The 20,553-nt window shown below is 49.3% G+C and overlaps 2 protein-coding genes across 2 annotated transcripts; both read right to left on the bottom strand.

The window, feature by feature from the left end:
• Positions 1–8,702: 8,702 nt before the first annotated feature.
• On the bottom strand, positions 8,703–9,053 carry Prr9 (proline rich 9). The gene has a single exon (XM_076863747.1). The coding sequence runs from the start codon at positions 9,051–9,053 to the stop codon at positions 8,703–8,705; it is 351 nt and encodes a 116-aa protein (XP_076719862.1).
• A 10,822-nt stretch (positions 9,054–19,875) lies between these two features.
• Positions 19,876–20,217, bottom strand: Lelp1 (late cornified envelope like proline rich 1). Its single transcript, XM_076861555.1, has one exon. The coding sequence runs from the start codon at positions 20,215–20,217 to the stop codon at positions 19,876–19,878; it is 342 nt and encodes a 113-aa protein (XP_076717670.1).
• Positions 20,218–20,553: the final 336 nt, after the last annotated feature.

Here is a 20,553-nt window from a genome sequence, read left to right as displayed (position 1 = left end):
CACGCACAAATCAAAGGCATTCCTGTATATCAGCGACAAAACTTCTGAAATGGAAATGAGGAAAACCACTCCATTCACAATATCCTCAAAGAAAATAAGATACTTGGGAATCAACCTAACAAAAGAGGTGAAAGATTTATACAATGAAAACTACAGAACCCTAAAGAGAGAGATAGAAGAGGATCTCAGAAGATGGAAAAATGTGCCCTGTTCATGGATAGGCAGAACTAACATCTTCTCAACCTTTTTTGTCAAGGTCATTTCTCCTACTCAGCCTGTGGTGTTGGAGTTCAGAGGGCAGGCTCTTGGTTTTCTTTTTTTCCTCCTCTGTGGTTGGATGATCTACCCACCCCCAAAGCATTCATGCTACCCCGTATTGTGATGGTTTCCAATCTAGAGCTCCATTCCTGACTTTCTCCTGAGTTCCTGAATCATAGAGCTAAACATGTTCTATATTGGCTTGATGCTCTATAAACATCTCAAAATTAATGTGTTCAAGCCCCTGGTCCTCTCCTTACCCTGCGGTTCCCCAACCAGTTCCTACCCCCGTCTTCTCTAGTTCCACAAATGGCAGCTGCTGATATGCAGTGATGGTCCTAGGAACTTGAACTACAGCAACGTGGTCCTCAGCGGTTTCCGGCTCCCCTTCTAGCCTGTTCCTCCATCCACTCTCCACACTTTCACCGGAGTAAGATCTTAAATATGCAAATCTGAACCTGACACTCTTCTTAAAAATCTTTGAGGCTTCATATTACTCTTAGGTCAAAAGTTAAGATTCTTACTGTGCCAGGTGCCGAGATGCACATCTGTAATCCCAGTGGCTTGGGAGGCTGAGGCAGGAGAATCACAAGTTCAAGGCCAGCCTGAGCAACATACCGAGGCCCAAAGCAATTTAGTGTGACCTGTCTTAAAAAGGGCTGAGGACGTGGCTCAGAGTTAGACGGGGTTAAATCTCTAGTCAAAAAAAAAAAAATAATAATTCTTACTGTGGTCTCTGAGGCCATGTGGGGTCTGTGTCCATCTACACACCTCCTGTCACCATCTTGGGTCTTTGTTCCTTTACAAGAAGCAGACTTTCCTCCCATATCAGTACCTTGGAATGCTTTGTTTTCTGTTTGTAATTTTCTCATCTTCTTTTCACTTAGGCAATTCCTGAATTTGCCGTTTTCTACACCCTGGAATGCCCCTTCATCCAACGTGACAGCATTTAGAATTATGTATTGACTTTTCCTGGTGTTTGTTATACTGATTGTATCTTTTGCCAGATTGTGTGCTCTGAGTGCAGAACGGTGTTTGCCCATTTACCACTGGATACTAATACCTGGGGTGAAGTTTGGCACGCAATATTTGTTCAAAAATACATATTGAGTAATAGATTAATGCAGGAAGCTTGCCTCACTATTAGATCAAACTTTATCAAAGGGGAGGAGATTTTAAGTGATTTCATATATAATACAGACTCTGAAAACTGCTGGATCTGAGGCTCAGCTTTCTGAATTGTTATCTGTGAAATCATAAGCTATTTTCTTTTTAGGTTTCTTGTCTCTAAAATAATCATCATAATATGATCTACTTCTTTTGCTTGTTGTGAGGATTATAATAGAAGAGCCAAAATAGACAAAGTGCTTAGAGAGTATCAGCTGCATAGTATTTGCCACCATCATCGTTATCACTGTCATTTTGATTATTGTCTCTGCTCTGTCCTGGGTGCAGGAGTCACTGCAACATCTTGGGCAGAAAGTCTTGCAATTCTAGCAACAGGGAATATTTTCCCTGAAATCACGAGTTACTGCTAATGACATTCTAATCCATTTCTTTTAGAATTGCCTTCTTTAGCATGTAGCTCAATGTCCATAGTAAACCTCTACTAGTAGTAATCATCTGATTAACCCTCCATATTTTACCAGTCACTACCTACTTCCACAAATATTTGCTCCATGTAGGTCGAGCGTGAGTGGGTGAGCATCAGTTCAATTTTACAGATGCGGAAGCTGAGGCTGGGGGATTTGCCCAAGATCATGAAGCTATTAAGGAACCCAGTTCTCTATGAAAAAGAGAAAGGTCCAGAGGGAGCTGCTTATGCCTGGAGGGTGCCTACGAATATCCACTGTGAACAGGGAAAAAGGGAAAAATTTTCTGTATTTCATGTTTGTTTTCTAACTTATACAATGTTAGGATGCTAGTGTATATCTATTGTTTTTTTAAAAGTCTAGTTATTATTTGAATGTTCTTAAATAAACCTTTCAACTCTTTATTAAAGTATATTCAGAAAAGTGGACATATCTAAGTAAACAGCTCAATAATGGTCACAAGTTGATATATGAGGTAAGTAGCCCCCCCCCCCCAATGTGAGGAATCAGAACTTTCCACTGGGACCATTGTCCCCTTCCTGTTCCCTCTACCTGCTACCATCCCATGCCCAACACAGGATGACCACTATGTTGATCTTCATGCTGAAATATTTTTATTACTAGGCTGTGCACATAAAAACGTGGGGCTTGGGAAGAGTACAGATTTTCTCCGATCACTTAGACCACTTTTCTTCTGAGACCACTTGCGGGAGAAGAAAGTTCGTTCTTTTGTGCTGGACAGGATTCTGGAAGTAGGCGCAAATGGAGGGGCAGGTGAGGACCTTGCTGGTTCTGTCCAAGGTTTGAGGAGAAGCTTCTGCTGTGCCCAGGACCAGTTCTCTCCTGCCCTGTGTGATGTTTCTGGACCCTGCCATCCCTTTACTGATTGGTCAACCAAGATTATTTCACAGGATTCAGAGAGAAAGGAAGCCTGTGGTAATCTGTAAACAATTCAAGCGCAAGAGTGAGTGAGGCTTAAAAGATTTAAAAAGAAATCCAGCCCAAACTTCCTATAATCTTTTTGGCTAGACTTTTGTCCTCGCCTGGTACACTTTCATTAATGATGAACTCATTCAAGCATGAGCACTCCATTTCCTTTCCTGGGTTGATTTATTCCCGATATGAGCAGGAATCTGCTTTTCTGTGCCCTCAACCATTGATCCACGCCCTTCTCTGATCACGAAGTCCACTGCTTCTTCTTTAACATTTGGGAAGTCCGAGGACAGCGCTGGGTGCCTCTTTACGTCTTCTTATCTCTGAATGGAATATCCCATCCTTCAGCCATTGCTTACACAACAAGGCACCTTCTGCTCACACTCATTTGGATGCACTGAAAGTTGGTCAGTGTCTACCTTACGATGTAGCGTCATCTGGAGTGGGGCTCCCAAGGCCATCCGATCCGCAGAACTTCCTTGTCATTGCTAATCTCTCTGCTCACACTTGCCCAGACCCTCAAATGGCTGGCTCTGACCTCCATAAAAGGCAATTTCATATGGTTCATCCTAATGTTTTTTTTTTTTTTTTAATGCACCTCTTTTTTATTCTATCAATCACATTTCGACTCATTTCTTCTCTGGCCGCTCTGACCACCTTGTTTCGTTTGCTTCATTTCTTATTTATGAACCGCCTTAGTTGCTTCTCGGCTGCCTTCCCTGCTTACGCAAGTCTTGGGAGACAGGGACCGTGCATCTGGCTCGCCACTCCACCTCCAGTGCTGGGTACAGAGGCTGGCCCACAGAAGGCTCTCAACCCTCCTGCCCACTTTTAAGGAAAATCCTGAGGTGGTGGAGTCTAGATTTAAATTCTGCAACCTGTTTCCTGAGCCTGTGTCTAGAACCTTCATGGTCATTGCTCCCCCCATCACTTCCTGCCCTCTGTTTTGCACCTATATCCTTCCTCTCTACTGCAGCAGATTCCACATCTCTGCTCCCCTGCCTCTGCAGGTGCCCTACATTGGCCCCAGTGTGTGCAGCTGCCTCTGACCAGGCCAGGCTGGGAGTGGCCAGTGGAAGGCAGAGTGTACCTATGGCCATTAGGGGGCGCTGTTGGGAAGAGAGAAAAGTATTCCCGGTGGTTTCTATAGGAGAGCAACCAGCTGGGGAATGAGGAGACGGTGCCGGCCACCTGCCTCTTTTCCCAGCATCTCCAGGTGTGAGGTTGGTGTGTTTGGGAGAGAGAGAAGAGCAAGAGTGGACAAGTCCAGATTTGCTGCCCATGGACCAGTGGTTCTGAGGTTAACGATGGCAATGGGGTAGAAAAAGTGGGACTATCCCTGAGTATCCCACCTGTCTGAGCTGGGATCTGCCAGTTCGTGTTCCACAGCACCTGCCTGCTCATCTAGTGTCCCTTCCCCATGCCCATGGTAAGTGGGGCTCTGAATGGGACCAGCACCTGGGCACTAACCCCTCTGGGACAGCAATGTTACAGAACAGTTGCAGGGGCTATAAATTCTTTCCCCAGAGGGAGCTTGGCCCGCTTTCCCTCTGGGCTCCAGCATCATGTCTCGCACACAGGCATGTGATTAGGGCAACCAGTCATCTCAGGTTGTCGGGGTGAGTGGGTCCCTAGGATGCAGGAATTTCAGTGTGAAAAATTGGGACAGCCCCAGACAAACCGAGATGAGTTGGTTGCCTTATTAATAAGAGAGGTTCCCAGGTGACTCCACGGATTAGAATTTTCCTTTGTCCTTGTCATCCACACACAGGCAGTTTTAGGGGGGGCATAGACCCCCAGGAATAGAGCAGGTGCATGGAGCCCGAGCGACAGGCACAGGGACCTACCTTCCTGTATACCTAGGAAATGGGCTGGACATCATGGAAGGCTCTCTGGAAGAGGCAACAAGACATGTGTGGGGGTGTGATCCCTGGGTTGGAGAGCGGCAGGCTGAAGGAGGCTGAAGTGGGTTGTTGGGTGGAAAAAGAGGTGGGTCCCTTGGGCACAGAGGAGGAAGGAGACCCAGATGACAGAGAAACAGAAATAAAGGGTAAAGAGGCTAAGATGGGCCCCCGCTGAGAAGACTGGTCTTGGAAGGCAGTGAGGAATTAACCGAAGGTGCTGTTTAAGGCGGAATCGTTAGTGGTTGCCCCAAACATATTAGGAAAGCTCAGAACTGGGGGAGTTTCTTCCCATCACTGACTTGTCCTTCTTATTTTTTAGTGTTCAAGTTGTTGGTCACACGGTCTTAAATTTGGGCCCTCCAAAGAGCTTCCCAGGAGTATTCTAGAAGCCTGTTAACCTTCTGTGTCCTGACTTTGGGGAATACCTCCTGATCATGGGATACTGCTTCTATAAGCAGCCCCTGCCACCATCAAACGGATCTCATTTATAAGGAAATTCTTAAACTGAACCAAAATTCATAACATCTGCCCATGGGTCCCAACTCTGTCTGTTATGGTTTGATGGAGGAGTTCCCCAAGAGCTCATGTGAGAGACAAAGAAAAAAGGTTTAGAGGAGAGATGATTGGGTTACGGAAGCCCTAACCCAATCAGTGAGTTGCCCCCCCAATGGGATTAACTGAGTGGTAACTGAAGGCAGGTGGGGTGGGTCACTGGGGATGTGGCGTTGGGGTGTCTTCTGTACCTGGCAAGCAGAGTCTCTCTGTGTTTCCTGGTCCTCATCTGAGCTGCTTCCTTGCCCTGATGTTCAGCCTCACCTCCAGCCTTGAGGCATGGACCTCTGAAACTGTGAGCCCCCACGTACACTTTCCCTCCCGTATAATCATTCTGGTCGGGTCTCTTAGTCACAGAAGTGAAACAGCTGACTAAAACATTGTCCTTTGGCATGTCCCAGAAATAAAAGGCACTAGAAATATTTGAGGACAGCTCTCATGCTCCCTAGGATATTTTCTTCTTCAGACTAAATATATTTCAGCAGTTTCTGAGATGAAGATCTTTCAGGCCACTGTGCTACTTGTCTGCCCCTCCCATGACGTCACAGGGCTCTAGAGAGGGCAGGGTGCCGTGGCCCGGGGGGTTCTCCATGTGGTCCTCCTTTGAACATGTGTCCGTCTGTACTTCTCTCTCTTGGTACGCAGAGCCCACAGTCCGCGATTGATCACATGCTGGATCAACTGTCAGCTAGAACCTTTGACACCTGGGACTCTTCTGGTAATGCTCCTTCCCCCTTAAGGACTCCAGCTGTCACCTGTGGGCCTCTGGGCTTTGCAGCTGTGGTCTGAGTCCATGTCATCAGGGTCCAGACCCCCGCAGCCGCAGTCTGGGCAGGGGCTGGGTCAGAGCTCTGTGAGCGCAGGGAGGTGGGGGAGTTCCCAGGACAGCTGGCCGCTTGGAGTCTGTTCTCCTATCTGCCATCAGCAGGCCCGTCCCCTTGTCCCCTTCCATCTGCTGAGGCCTCCTCCGTAATCACCAGGTTGCTCCTCTATCTGACAAGGCCAGACTCTCCCTGCCCATCAGTCTACACTTCTCTCCACTGTGGTTGGGTGATCTCGGGCTCCAATCTGTCTTTAGAGTCAGAGAACAAAGACATTTTTGGGGGCTTGAGCTAAGCTAGAGACTGGGTCCATGAGCCTCCCTTAGCCCAGTCAGAAGCTTCACTGATAGGAGAGTCTTTCTGCAGGTCTTGATCCTGTGGAGTAGCTGGGCCCCGAGGAGTAGCTGGACCTTGGGAGCAGCTAGGTCCTGGGGAGCAACAGGCTTATTCGGAGGTTGGAAAACCAATGGAAAAACCAATTCCCACCCACCAGCCAGGGAGGCCAGAGAAGAATGACTCAGGGATTGGAGATAGGCAGGAGATTTGAGGAAAGGTGTGGCCTGCAGAAAATAGAGCTTTTAGCTCTGCGCAGGGATGCCGGCCACCTGGTTCACCATCTCTAGCGCCTGGAACCGTGCCTGGCATTTGGCGAGTGATCGGGGAACTTGTTAGGTGGAAGAATGAGCCAATGAGGAGACAGTTGCTGTGAATCGCTTCTGTGTGTCATGGGCACTTACGTCAGGCAAGGAAGGGCTCTGTTGAGGAGCCATAGCAACGTGGTTTCATCACTCACTGGCTTTATGAGGCCAGTCAAACCCCTGGACCAGACCAGCGGAACTCCCTGAAGCCGCTGTTGGGATTCCCTTAGAGGATGTCCCCAGAGCTCAGGGCCTGGCCCGGCCACCCGCAGCCTCAGTGAGTGTGGGATGCTCCGTGTTGCCTTTTGAAATCTTCCCCCAAAGAATGCCACAGTTCTATCTTATTCTAGAATGATCTCTAAGGTGGGGAGGCCAGTCTGATTCAGAGCTGAAAGGTTCTCAGTTCAGCCAAACGTCTGAGACGTGGGCTTCAGGAGCCTTCAGGGAGAGGCTGACCTGCAGATTCTCCTCACATGGACTGGGTTGGGAGTGTGGCCAGGGGATGGATCAGGAGCCCCTTCACCCCTCAGGAGGCTGGCCCTTGACCTGGCCCTTCCTCTGGGCCCAGGTCGCACCTCTGGACACTGCTGAGCAGGCCGGTGTTTGGCTCTTTCAGGTCAGGCCTGAATGTCCTCTGCCCTTTCACCCCACCTGAGGTCACAGCCTGTGCTTCCTCCCCAGGCAGAAGAGTGACAGGGTACAGCCAGGTGACCTAGGCTGTCTGGCTTTTCTGAAAGCTGGCCAGATGGCAGGGCAGATGACTTTGGTCCTCAGCTCTGTTCTCCCCAGAGGCATGTTTAGTTCTTCCCTCTCACACCGAGGCTGTGCGTGTAGGTGTTGTGGGTGGATTTGGGGTGCCTCTTGCCCGCCATTTCCCTCCTCCCCATGTCAGCCCTTTCCTCGGAAAATCAAGACTCAGAGAGGGAAGATGTTGTCGAGGAAGTAACCCTGGGTCTGGGCTGAGGGTGGCTGGTCCCAGCCTCCTGCTGAGCTTCCTCATGGGTGAGCCTTGAAGAGGTGGTGAGTGGGTGGTCAGGCACCTGGAGGAAGGCTCTGTGGGGTGGTCAGGCACCTGGAGGAAGGCTCTTTTGTTGTCCCTGTGAGATCTATTTTTTTATTCCCACTTGGATTTCCCTCCCAAGTGGAATAAAATGATGACCACAGGGACATCAGGCGATGGGAGGTAGAAAGGAACCAGCACGTGTCAAGTCAGAATCAGACTCAGGATCAGCTTTATTGTATGTGTGTTACCTTCACCAGGGAGAAGAAGGTAAGGAAGCTGGAGAGCAGACCAGCTCATATCAGAGAGACACAAATCACATCGTAAAGAGCGTACATGGTGAAAATCAAGGGCCCCAAACAGACCTGCTAGGAAGCTCAAAGATTGGCAAGGACCCAAACATCCCATTTGTATTTCTTTTTGGGCTCTTTGGACTCAATCGTTTACATACTTTTGTTTCATTTTTTTTTTTTAAAAAAACACACCCAACATTGCAATGGCCAATCACTGGCTATCAGGATGCAGAGACAAAATGACTTAGTTTTTGGTCTCTCACCACCACCCACCTCCTCTTCTGGACACCCATGGTCGTGGTGGTGATGATAAGTGCAAAGTCCATCAAGTTCAGATTGTTTTGAGGCTGAACCAGTGCCTGCCGCTGTGGAAGACGAAGGAGTTCTTGGTCATTAGAAAGCCCAGGTTTAGGTGGATTTTTGGCTCAAAGGACTGTGCTTGGCTTCAGTGGTGTCCCTTGTTAACCACACCATTTCTGCATTTGAGACCTCCCACGACGGCCGGGAACAATACTCATTCATGGAGGCTGATGAAACACGGAGAGAACTGTCTTCAGAGACACGGATCAAGTCCTGGAATACTGAGGAGGCCAGAAGGCAAGAGGGTACATTGCCCACAGGGACACCCACAGGAGAAGGTCACCAGAGCAGGGGCTGGGGTTGGATTTTTTCTGTTGGCCATCTTCTTGGCCCCAGGTGGCATAGGAGCAGCTACTTTCCCTTGCCAGGGGGTGAGCACTTCTCCTGGATCTTCTGAGGGCAAACCTCCACGCACTTCGTCTGGGCAGGCTCCTGGCACGGCTCCGCGCACTGAGGCAGACATTGGTCTTGGCATGGAGGTAGGCATGGGTCTTGGCCTTGTTGTGGGCAGTTTTCTTGGCTCAGCTCCTGGCACTGAGGAAGACATACCTCCTGAGCTTGTGCTGGGCACTTCTCTTGGCAGGGGTCCTGGTGTGGGGGGAGGCACACCACCTCAGCCTGGGCCTGGCACCGCTCTTGGGTCTTTTGCAGACACGGAGGGGGTGCACACGGCTGCTTGCACTGCTGGTCACTGAAGGACATTTTAGGGTGATTTGTAGGATCTGAAACAAACACAAGATTTGAAATGCTCTGCATTAATAATTTCCAAACTGGAAACAGAGGCATAAAAAGTTGAGATAGTGACGGGGAATAAATGATTATTAATCCTTATTTCTCTTTCTGTCGCTGTCTCAGCTCCTTGTGACACCTGTCTCTAAGCTGGAAATAGATTTTTTGTTTGGATAGTCCTACCCCGAAACCCTAGTCTCCCCATAGAACTTACCTTTCTGTTCAACTTGACTGATCCTTTTGGAGTCAGGTGAAAGAGACTAGACAGAATGGTTTGAGAAGCCCAAGAAATGGCAAACCACTTCAAAAATCAGAAGAAAATACCCTGCAAGGGAGGAGCAGAACTGGGGCTTCCCAAAGATGCAGTAGGGGAGAGAGAGAGAGAGAGAGAGAGAGAGAGAGAGAGAGAGAGAGAGAGAGCGCGCGCACAGATACCCCCACTTACCTGTCTTCAACGAGACTCAACCAAGGATCTGGATCGCAGAGCCAGGCAAGGTGGGGACGTTTATATAGTCCTTGGTCTGGCTTCCTGCAGGACCAACAGCCCACGTGGGTTGAGGTCCTAATTGTGGAGTCACCATAACGAGCTTCCTCTGAAATCACCAATGGTCTGAGTCACTGCTTGGGATGCCTGTTAATCAGCCTGCACTTTGGCCTCGGGGTCCTCACCAGACCTCAGCAGGGAGGGGCACCTCCCAGATCTTTTCCATCAGCGGCAGCAGGAAAAGAATGTCCATCAAATGTTATCTCAGTCTGTTAAACCAGGGCTGAAGCTCTTGGCCTGCCCAAACTGGCTCCGGATGTGGTGAGAGATAAGATCCGCCTTGCTCATCTCATCTTCACCAATGGGAAGACTCTTTTCTAAGGCCCGGGGTCTGTCTGGGCCAGGGGATTACATGACCTCTTCAGGGAGCCTGGAGAGTTATTCTTCCAGACCCAAAGAAGATGGTGCATCATGTGGTTCCAAGCAAACAAGGGGCCGACCGTCTTCGGGGTAGAGTGGTTTTTCTGCATAAAGGTCCTGCGGGAAGTTGGAGTGATTTGTTGCTCTTGGTCTGGGAAGTGGGGTGGAGGGGATGAGAAAGGCGGGAGAGGGCAGGCCATGGTCATGTTCTCAGCCTTGATTTATGTCAGACTTCTGAAAGTGGAGTTGCTCACGGAGTTTTCATAGTGACCCAGAAGACAGGTTGGAACAAGGTCAGTCTGTCTCCTTACTTTCTGGAAAGCTTTTTCTTGGAATTCAGGTCAATAAAATCCAAGGGATGAAAGGAAAAGTTTCAAAGCCAACACACCCAGTTTTCTCCACCTCTACACCCTGGTTGAGTCCACCCGAGGCGCTGTCCTTCCCTGTGTCTGCTGAAACGCTGAGCATTCTGAAAGTTCCCCTCGAGTCTATCATCACCCAAGAGCCCTTTCTGGTTTCTGTAAACCGGAAATAAATTCCGGACTTCGCGAACTCTTAGAGCATCTATTGTTTGTGCTATTTTTATGCCATGCATCATTGCTATTAGGAATTCCAGTTATTTGTGTGCAAGATCATATTATTTTCCTGGGTTGTAAGTTTCCAGAGCGTAGAAGCTATGCCCTGGGTATGGTCAGTGGAAGAGGATGGAAGACAGATGAGTACCGATGTGGTTAGCACTAATGAAGGAATGGCAGGGTGTGGGAGTCAGTGGGGCATAGGGGAAGTTCTCCTTTAATGGATAAAGATTAGTAATGAAAGACGCCCCTCGTCCACAAAGTGGAGGCTTTGTGTTTGCTAACTTTGACCAAATCCCGGGGACTTTATAAATGATGACGCTCCACTCCTCCCATGAACTTTAGGTCCAATTAAAACCTTAACTTGAAAGAGGTAGGTTTAGGTCGTTTCCTAAGAAATAGGTAAAATAAGGAGTGCCTTTGACGGTTTTTATTGGTTTGGGATGCGTGATGACTGAAAAGTTCTTGAAAGGTGAGCTGGGGAGACCAAGTGGTACTTTTGGCTTTTAGACTGGTGCAGGTAGCATTGATGGGCCACCCTTGGTGACCCGGTGGGAGACAGAGGCCTGGGGAAGAACGTGGAATTCCTGTGGGTCCATCTGAAGATCCAAGGTCATCTGGGGACTCGGGGTGCTGCACAGGGTGGACGGGCTCTTCTCCTTTTTCTTTTCTCTCCCTCCCTCCCATCCTTTTTCTGTTTTCCCCGATTCTTTCTCCCCCTCATTGTCTCCTTTGTCTTTCCTGTGGAATGGGGTTTAAGACACAGAGCAACTCTCCTGGGCCCTAGAGGGCAGGAGATTCTTCACCACGGAATTTATTAATTTGTTCTTTCAGTCATTCGTGGCCTGGGTTTTAAGCAGTTCACAGTTTCCCGAAGAAGATAGGAAGAGGCCAGTCCCCAGGTCTCAGAAGAAACCCCCCCCCCCATTGATCTTGAGTGGAAGGTCCCGGAAGACTTCTGGAGAAGAAATATGCGCTATGTCTTACGGGACAGTAGGAATCACCTAGGCAAGGACCGCGGACAAGAGCATTCCAGGCAGCCTTGAAGAAGGAAGGAGTCTTGTCAGGAGGCTGTTGGAGTACAGAGACCCAGGTGAGAGGAAACGAGAATCCGAGGCTGTCTTAGGAAAGGCATGGGTGATGAGAGGGGAGGCCGGATTAGGATTTCCAGAATTTTCTGAAGCAGATGCCTAAGAGAGATGACCTTGCTTGTGCCACCTACACTTCTGTGACTTTGGTTGAGCCCAAGGAAAAGTAGGCGAAGGAGTGATGAGCAGAACAATGGAGTAACTAGGTCTCATGTGCCCAGGTCGCGGGGCGAATCCAGTTAGATAAAACCCAGGGTGTGACTCCCCTAGAAGGCTTCCCTGCCTCGCATTGAATTGGTCAATGATGGTGGAACATTCTTAAAACTGACCCCAGAAGTCCTGTGGAAGGCAGAATAGTGGCCTCCCAAAGTTGTCCGCACACTAGTCCCTAGAATCTGTGAATGTGTTATGGCCTTGAAATAGGGAGGTTATCCTGGATTATCTAGGTGGGACCAGTGTTCTCGCAAAGATCCTTAAAATGAGTTTTGCTTGGCCATAGGAAAAATGAAGATGTGTTACTTGCTGGTGAGTGGATGGAACTGAGAACATCATGCTGAGTGAACGAAGCCAGATTTAGAAAGCCAAGTGGTCGACGTCTTCTCTCATATGAGGAAGCTAGAGGGAAATAAGGAATTCAAAAAGGGGGGGGGTCCTAGGAAGACAGAAGGGAGACAGGGAATCGAGAAAGAGGAACGAGGGAGAGGGAGGAGGGATGGGAAAGGGGCGAACTGTGGGAGGGGGCTGACCAAACCGTGCTATGTGCAGGAATGAGCAGACCACAACAGATTCCACTTTGATGTACAACTATAATGCATCTGTTAAGAAATTAATAGAAGGAAGGCTAGTGGAATAGAGGAAGGGAATCAGGGAGGGAAGAGGAGAGGGAAGGAGGCATACTGGGGACTGCAACGAAGCAAATTCTGTTATATGCATTTATAAATATGTTAAAATGAATCCCACAATTATGTCTAACTGAAAGGCACTGATTAACAAAAAGGAAAATAGAGTGGAAAGAGGGGGCATAAGAGTCAGCGTCCAATGTGAAAGACTTACTTGACTGGCTACTGCGGACTTTGAAAATGGAAGGACAGCATGGATCTCCAGAAGCCGGAGCAGCCTTCTGGCCTCTAGAGCTCTAATACTGTACATTCTTGTTGTCTCAAGCCATTCCCTTTGTGATAACTTGTTATAGCAGCAGTAAGAACACATACATCTTCGATGTCTGAGGCTCTTGGGAACTCTGAAGGGGGAGGTCAGTAAACAAGTGAAATCCATCTTAGCATTCCCTCATTTAAGCAGATTTTCTATTGACACAGCAGTACCCTCAGTCAAAGGCTAGCTTTTGGTAAAGGAGACACAGGCATCTTGAAAAATAACTGAATTCTGGGCCCAGGACTGGCTCTATTACATAGAGTATGTGTAATACTGAATGTGCAACTTAGCTTCCTAGAGCCTCCATTTCCTCTTTTGGAGAAGGTAAAATACCATCTCACAGATTTTTTTTGTGAGCCATCAATTAGAGAACATATACACTGACACTCAGGCCATAGAGCTACATACAGGATGTTAGAGCAATCTGTACTGGTTCAGGACCCACCTCCTCCTTGAAGTCTGTCTTGATTGCCCCAGTTCTCCTTGTTCTATGTCCTTTACTGTCACTTCAACATTTGGTCTTTGACTTGTACTTTTCTAATCAATGTGGTGCCTAGACAGTGTACTACCGGGCTCTATCGGTGTAAGATGTATGAACTCTTGCCAGTTCCTGATCCTCTCTGGTCTGGATTTTTTCCCCCTTTAGGTACTAGGAATAAATCCCAGGGCCTTGGGCAAGCTAGGCAAGCGCTCACCATTGAGCTACACCCGCAGTTTTCTTGATATTCAAACAAGAAAGTTTCGGAAGGATCCATTCCAGCTCTGACTTTCTGTGACACTACAAGGTGGTCATGAATGGCGAACCCAGGAATCTGTGTGGCTTTGTACGTGGATGCCTGTGTGTATGGCCCCTTCCTCCTTTGATGGGGTCATAATGTTCCCACAGAGAGACCCAGTCTTTCATCCTCTGTATGCAGCAGGGGCCAGCCAGGTGGCTTTTCCTGGGTACAGAACGGGAGTATTTGGGGTTTAAGTCCCTCAAGAATCAGTCTTAGTGGCCCAGTATCGGGGCTGTGGCTTGAATAGCTTTGGGGAGACCGCCCTGCCCCCCAACATCTTAAGATAAGATGACTAATTAGTTTCTCTGGCTGTCCCCAGCCCTCCAGGAAGATTGGGGATAATCTGATTTAACGCCATCTGAGATTTCAGATTTTAGACTCTGGAGCTGTCATTACTGGGAGCCAGGGCCTAATTAGGGTCAGCAGAATAGACTCAGGTGTATGCAGGACATTCTTTCCCCCCCTGTTCCCATCAAATAACTATCTGCTTTGTTGAGATCATAAAAGTTCCCAGGCTCCTCTGATTCACTTGGCTGCATATTACAGGGTAGTGGGCTGATAAAGCCGAACCGCACAGAATGCCGCTCATCCTGTCTCTCCCGGGGAGCAGGTGCCTCTGGAGAGCTTACCCAGCTTGTGAATTCCTGGGCGAGAATCCACGGTTCCTCTCCCTTCCCTTCCCTTTGTGTCACCTACACAGGGAGTGTGAGTCAGAGCCGTGGGTCACAGGCTCCCGGGGCCAGGGGGGATGTAAGAGGCCACCTGATTCCACTTCCTTGTTTCAATCTCGGCACGTGCTTTGTACGAGAGGCACAGAACGAGCCTCATTCAAGGCCATGTCGAGAGCTTGTGTCGGGTCTGGACCATGGGCCTCGCTAAGTTGGGGAGTCTAAGTTTCAAAAAGACAGCAAGGATGCAGACCAACCGTGGCTCCTAACAGTTTGGGGAACACGACAAGATAAACATATGTACATGTCTTCACCTCCAGGGGACCAGGGACCCCAGGTTAAGGGCCCCGGAGACAGGCAATGGGGAGAAACGATGTTTCCAAATGGCTCAGGTCTGCTGTTGGACTTCGCCCTTTTCCCTTTGGAGTCTGGGTCAGAAATCTTAGACTCTTCGGACAACCCACTTCCCGGGACTTAGTTGTTTCCCTCTCTGGATCTTAGCTTCCGCACTTGGTCACGGAGCGTCCTAAATGCCACATGCAGCTCTGATATTCAGAGATGCAAAAGTCTCCCCCTGGCTCCTCAAGGAGCCTAACTTGGGAATGGAGTAGAGGGAAGGGCTCTCTATTTGTCTTCCAAGACATTTGTCGCCCCTTCCTGGAATTCCCTCCAACCTGTGGCTTCACACAGCAGGTGGCAAGCAGCTCTTGCCCAGGTAGATGGGGCAGGACTCTGTTGACTCAGGTTTTCAGGTATCATTGGCACCTGGCTTTCTATGCTCAGTTTCCCGTGCATAATTTTTTTTTTTTTTTCCACATGATCACTCCACTCTCATCCCTCGATGGAACTTCTGTCTCATCCTTCAGGTGAAGACGCGGAGACCTTTCCTCCCACTGGCTACACAGTGGGTCAGTGCAGAGCTAACTTGATACCCGTGTGACGTCACGCTCTTTCCCTTCACCATGCTGCCTTCCCAGGGGAGAAACGGCTCCGGGGAGCCTGCACGTCCCTGGAGAGGGCCAGGCAGGACCAGCATCTTGTGGCCTAAGGAAGAAGGTGGCCAAGGACAGGACTGGGACCAAGACTAGGCTGCCTTTCTTTCAGCCTCAGGCGCCCCCATAGTCAGTTCCTTCCCCTGTCTTCCCACTGCCAATTCTGAGGATGACCATGCAGTGAGGCCGGGGAGCACAGTGGACAGAAGCTTAGTCCAGGGTCACTCACTCCTTTTTTGGGAAAGTGCCCCCAGTGCCACTGAGAACCTGCTCATTTACTGTTACTGATTGTCAGCTTCCTGTGCCTGGCTGTCATCTTGGAGAGGGTCAGGTCTAGGGAGAGAGTCAGATGATCAACAGATGACCAGAGCAGGGTATGAGAGGCATCCCAGGGAGGAAGGTGTGGTTGCTGTAAGAGCTCAGGAAGGGACCTCTTGCCTGCCCCCGGGGTGGGAGGCGGAGAAGCTTCTTGGAGCAAGTGACCCCTGAATTGAGTTAGAAGATGAGGATCTGCTCATCTGGATCATTTAGAGGAGGGCTCAGTGGAGGAAGAATTGGAGATGCACATATAAAGTCAGGAAGGCCAGAGACCCTGCCGTGGGTCCTGCCAAGTCCTAGAAGGAGATGGAGAAGTGGTGGCTAAGGCTGCGGAAGGAGGCTGGGGCCCTCGCCCGAAGACTTTTGTAGGACGGGTCAGGTCATTTGAAGTGCTCTGTGGGCAAAGGGGAGGGAGCCTTCTTAAAAATTTAGGAGGAGAGTGTTGTGCTTGGTTTTGAGCCTTAGCAATGCTTCTTGGTTGGGCTCAGTGGAGCTAGAGCTGGAGGAGGTAAGCACTGAAGGCCCAGTAAGAGCTTCCGTGGTGTGGGTGAGAGATGATGAGGGCATTTCTGATGGAAGAAGCCACAGATCCTCTGAGTGGAATTCCCTTTGAGACCGGGAGAGAGCACATGGCTCAGGAGGTGAGAGGAGAATGTAGGTTTCATACATCTGGAAGACATATCCTGGCCTTCATTTTACCATCAGTTCAAGTCTTCTAAGATTTGAAGACTCTTTCTGTGTTTGGCAAATGACTTTGCCATATTTACCGATCTTTTTTTTTTTTTTTTTGGCTGAGCACCAACAGCTGTGACATATTATCAGTGAAGTCTTCCAGAATGGGCCTTTGTTTGTGCCCCTGAGCTGGGACCTTGGGTCATGTGGAAGCAGGGCAGGAGAACTAGGGGCTGCTGTGATAATGACCTCTATCTTGCCATCTCCCCGGGTGCCATTCACATGTGGACCTCGCAGATGCCACTAAGGTCTCTTTCAGCTTCAAAGCCAGACATTCTCGTGACACCGTGCCCAGCCCTATGAGAGCCTTGGCTCAGCTCAAAGCCAGTTGCCTCCAGCTGTCCAGGTCTGGAAAAGCCTAGAAGGCCTCTTATCAAGGCCAGCTCTATTCCTGCTGATTCTTGAGAAGGTACAGTCCAGGGGATTCTATGGTGGTGTCTCCTTTCGGGACTGTCGGGCTGGACCCTCACTCACAGCTGCTTTGCCACGCGCGGAGGAGCCTAGTCCTGCCTTGCCTCCTTATCTGTGCACCATCTGGTTGGTGCTACACAGATCTGGTGATGTCACTCTTCAGGTGTTGCTTATTTGCACAACCTCTACTGTTTGAGGCTTGGAGTAATTACAGCATTCTGTGGAGAGGTGGAGCCCTCATCGCATTCTAGCCATCTTCCCCAGAATCGCCTTTGATCCGTTTTTTTTTTTTTTCCTGGGAAAGTAGCCATTAGAAGATGTCTATCTCTGGTTTCATTGACACGGGAGAAATTAGAACGACATTGGCTAGGTGCGCTTTCATGTTCTTAGAACTGGCTTCCTCCCAGTCTGTGCCCGGAGTTCTCAGACCGGGAAGGCCACAGCCTCTGACCCATGTTCTCAGGGAACCCCCTGGAGGCCCGGGGCCGAGATGCTGTGCCAGGAAGGAAGGCAGCCGGGGTGAGGTCCCTTCCCCAGGGTGCGTGCTCCCTAGGTGCTCTTCTTCCCCCCGTCTTTCCGAGACTCCTGGGGGACCCCTCTGACTTATCCATGTTACAAAACAAATGAAAGCACATTGACGAGAATCCAGGAATCCGTGAAAGTGAGAATACTTGTCATCCATAGCCTACAACCCTCCAATAACGAGAACACCCACACATTTCCTTGTTGTTATTATTGACAGAAGTTCTGGCTAAAGATGATTGCTCTGTGCTGTATGTCCAGCTGAGGTCTCACTTTTCTCTCTTTAGAACATTTTTAACGACTGTGAAATATTCTATTAAATGACAGGTCCAAGTTCACGTAATCAAACCACGATATTTAAATTGTTTCTAAGTTTCTTGATGATGATCACCTTTTTAAATATAGTTCCCCTGCATTTTGAAATTATCTTTTTTTTTTTTTTGCCCAGGTTTAATGAAGTGGGAACCAAAGACTGGATGCTCTTAATATACATTCGCATGTTTGCCAAATTGTTTCCTAAATGATTTTCTTTTCTTCTGGCACTGTGGATGGAGCCCAGAGGTGCTTTGCCACTGAGCCCACAACTCCAGTCCTTCAATTTTTTATTTTGAGACAGGGTCTCTCTAAATTGCAGAGGCTCATCTTAAACTTGAGCTCTTCCCGCCTCCGCCTCCTGAGTTGCTGGGATGACAACCATGGGCCACACTCTGCCTGACGCTTTTCTGAAAGGATTGTTTACATGCCAGTCAACAGTGGCCTGCTTTTTAAACACTGGGGGCTGGGATTATTATTTAAAAATGATTTAACAGATGCTAAAGGATGTCACATTATTCTGTTCTCTCTTCCTCCTCCTTCCTCCTTCCCTCTACCATTTCCTCCCTTCCCCTCCTTTCTTTCTTTTTGATTTCCTTTGGGGTAGGTGCGTGTTCCTCCTGTTATTATCAACAGTTGACCACAGTCCTGCAGTGCCCTAACCCAGGTAGCCAGAAGTCCCCAACCTCCAGCAGCCCTTTCCATATGGCTCTGGAGTGTGGGGAGCTGGGGGTCCAGCCCCCATCTGTGCCAGGAGACCCTGAAGCCCAGGGTCTCTTCATGATAGTGAAAGTGACTACTAGTTTTCACATCTAGAAAACGAGGGAGCAGCATCCTAAAGACCTTGTCTCGCTTTCTTGTTCTAAAATTGTCTTCTGCAACTAGCTGATTCCATGACCTGGATCAGGAGGGGTCCCTGGTATCTTTTTATTAGGCACAATTTGGACCATCTGTCCTCGGCACACTCTGTGCTGTCCTGAACCATTCGCAGGTGTCCACTCTTCTCAGAAGCATGGAGAGCTGTTGATGTCCCCTGATTCCATGGAGAACCAGCGGGCTCTTTCATGACCTCTTACCATGACAGCTGAGAATCTTTTTTCCTGTTAAATACTGTGGGCTGCAGTGATTCACGGCTGGTTTTATCTTGGTCACAGGGTGGGCCCATGACCTTCCAGGTGGTCAGGTTCCTTTCCTGGAGGAAAGCATCCTTGTGTTGGGCCTGTCCACACGTTGGGTCTGCAGCTGGTCAAGGACCTTACCGTAGGACGGGGGCACTAGAAGACAATGGGAAGCGCCTGAGAAGGACGAGGGAGACTGAAATGGCAGCGCGAATCCACTCACCCAGGCCCTGCAGCCCTGGCTTCTGCAGTTCTCATTCTACGTCCTCCTCCAATATCATTCTCAGTAACACGAACCAATAGATTCCCTTTTGTGAATTAAGCCAGTTTGGCATGGACTTTAACTCCTTGTAAATGATCCCTACTCACCTGGCGGCTGTGAATGCCTTCCCTGTTTATCCCTAATTGGGGTCTACCCAAATGCAAAGCTATTTTTTTTTGTATTTGAGTTTTTAGTTTGAAATATTATGGATTCACAGAAAGTCGCAAATGTAGAAGTCCCATGTACCCTTCACTGAAATTCTCTCCGTAAGTGACATGTTACATAAATATAGCTCAGTATCAAATCCAGGCAGCTGACACAACTCCTTTTTCTTTTTTAAAGACTGTCTATTTGTGTGTGAGCAGCAGTGCATTAGAAGATGACCAGTGTGCTCAGAAGACTCGCAGCCTCACCAAGAGAACAGAGAAGTCAAGTTTAGTGTGATGAGTGTCATCCCTGCACTAGATAGTGGGACCACCAACAGCTAAAAGGTACCAGGTCTTTTCCTGAGCCCTCCTGGATCTTTTGCCAACATCCCACCCCTTTCTCTTCCTCATACCTCTTTTTTGCTTCCTGGGGTTACACACTCTCCCAGCCCCTACCATGTCTACGATTCTCCCACTCTTGGCTGGTGTCCCCTGGGGACACCCTTCAGAAGAGGCACCTCTCTCTAAGCAGCAGATGGGTGGGGACAAAGAGGAGGGGGCTGGTCCCTGAAGGTGGCATGGCAGTGGAGGGTCTGGGGTTCTGGCCTCATTCCCCAGGGATTGCCTCCTGGTAGCTCTGTGCTTTAAAACAGCAAACTACACTGATGTCCACCAAACACCAAGACACCTTGAGCAGCAGAGGAACAAGTTTACTGGTCACTTCATCACTTCATGGTTTCAGGTCCAGCCTAGATCATGGCACATGGTAGTGGTGGTGGTGGTGGTGGTAGTGGTGTTAGTGGTGCCCACAGTGCTTCAGTCTGAGGGTGGGCAAGGAGGTGGGCAAGGAGGTGGACAAGGAGGTGGGCAAGGAGGTGGGCAAGGAGGTGGGCACTTGGGAGAGCAGGGCTTGGGACAGGGCTTGGGAGGACATGGTGGAGGACATGGTGGGGGGCAAGGCGGAGGACATGGCGGGGGGCATGGCGGGGGGCACGGGCACTTTGGCGGCGGTGAGCACTTTTCTCTTGGGCACTTGTCAGAGCAGCGTTGCAGCAGCTTCTTTAGACAGCTGGGCTGGCATTTGGACTCACACTTTGGTTCACACCTGGGATCGCAGTACTTGGGTTCGCTAGATCTATGCTTATCATCATTCGACATGGTTTCTTGAGTAGGTAGGCCCTGCAAAGAAACACGAGACAGGTTGTCGGCAGGAGAGGCCTGGCACAGCTTCTGCACATCTCCTCCCAGCTTGTTCTGAGGGACTCTTCCTGCCTGGGCCCGGGCTCTGGAACCTCTCGTTTAAGAGCAGTCCTCACCCTCGTCGCAGACTCGGATTGCCTTTTCTTATTCTGTTTCCATTTCAGAGACTCTAGTGGGAGTTCTTAACCTGGGGTGCTGAGATGTGCCACACCCCACCTCCACGAGAACTGTAACTTCCAGCTGGGTGGGCGCAGTGTTACACACCCGCAGCCCCCAGCTCCAGCAACTTAGCAA

Source organism: Callospermophilus lateralis, chromosome 7 (assembly GCF_048772815.1).
Source record: "Callospermophilus lateralis isolate mCalLat2 chromosome 7, mCalLat2.hap1, whole genome shotgun sequence".
Taxonomy (NCBI): domain Eukaryota; kingdom Metazoa; phylum Chordata; class Mammalia; order Rodentia; family Sciuridae; genus Callospermophilus; species Callospermophilus lateralis.
Note: the sequence above shows the minus strand (reverse complement) of the source record. Positions and strands in the feature narration are given on the sequence as shown.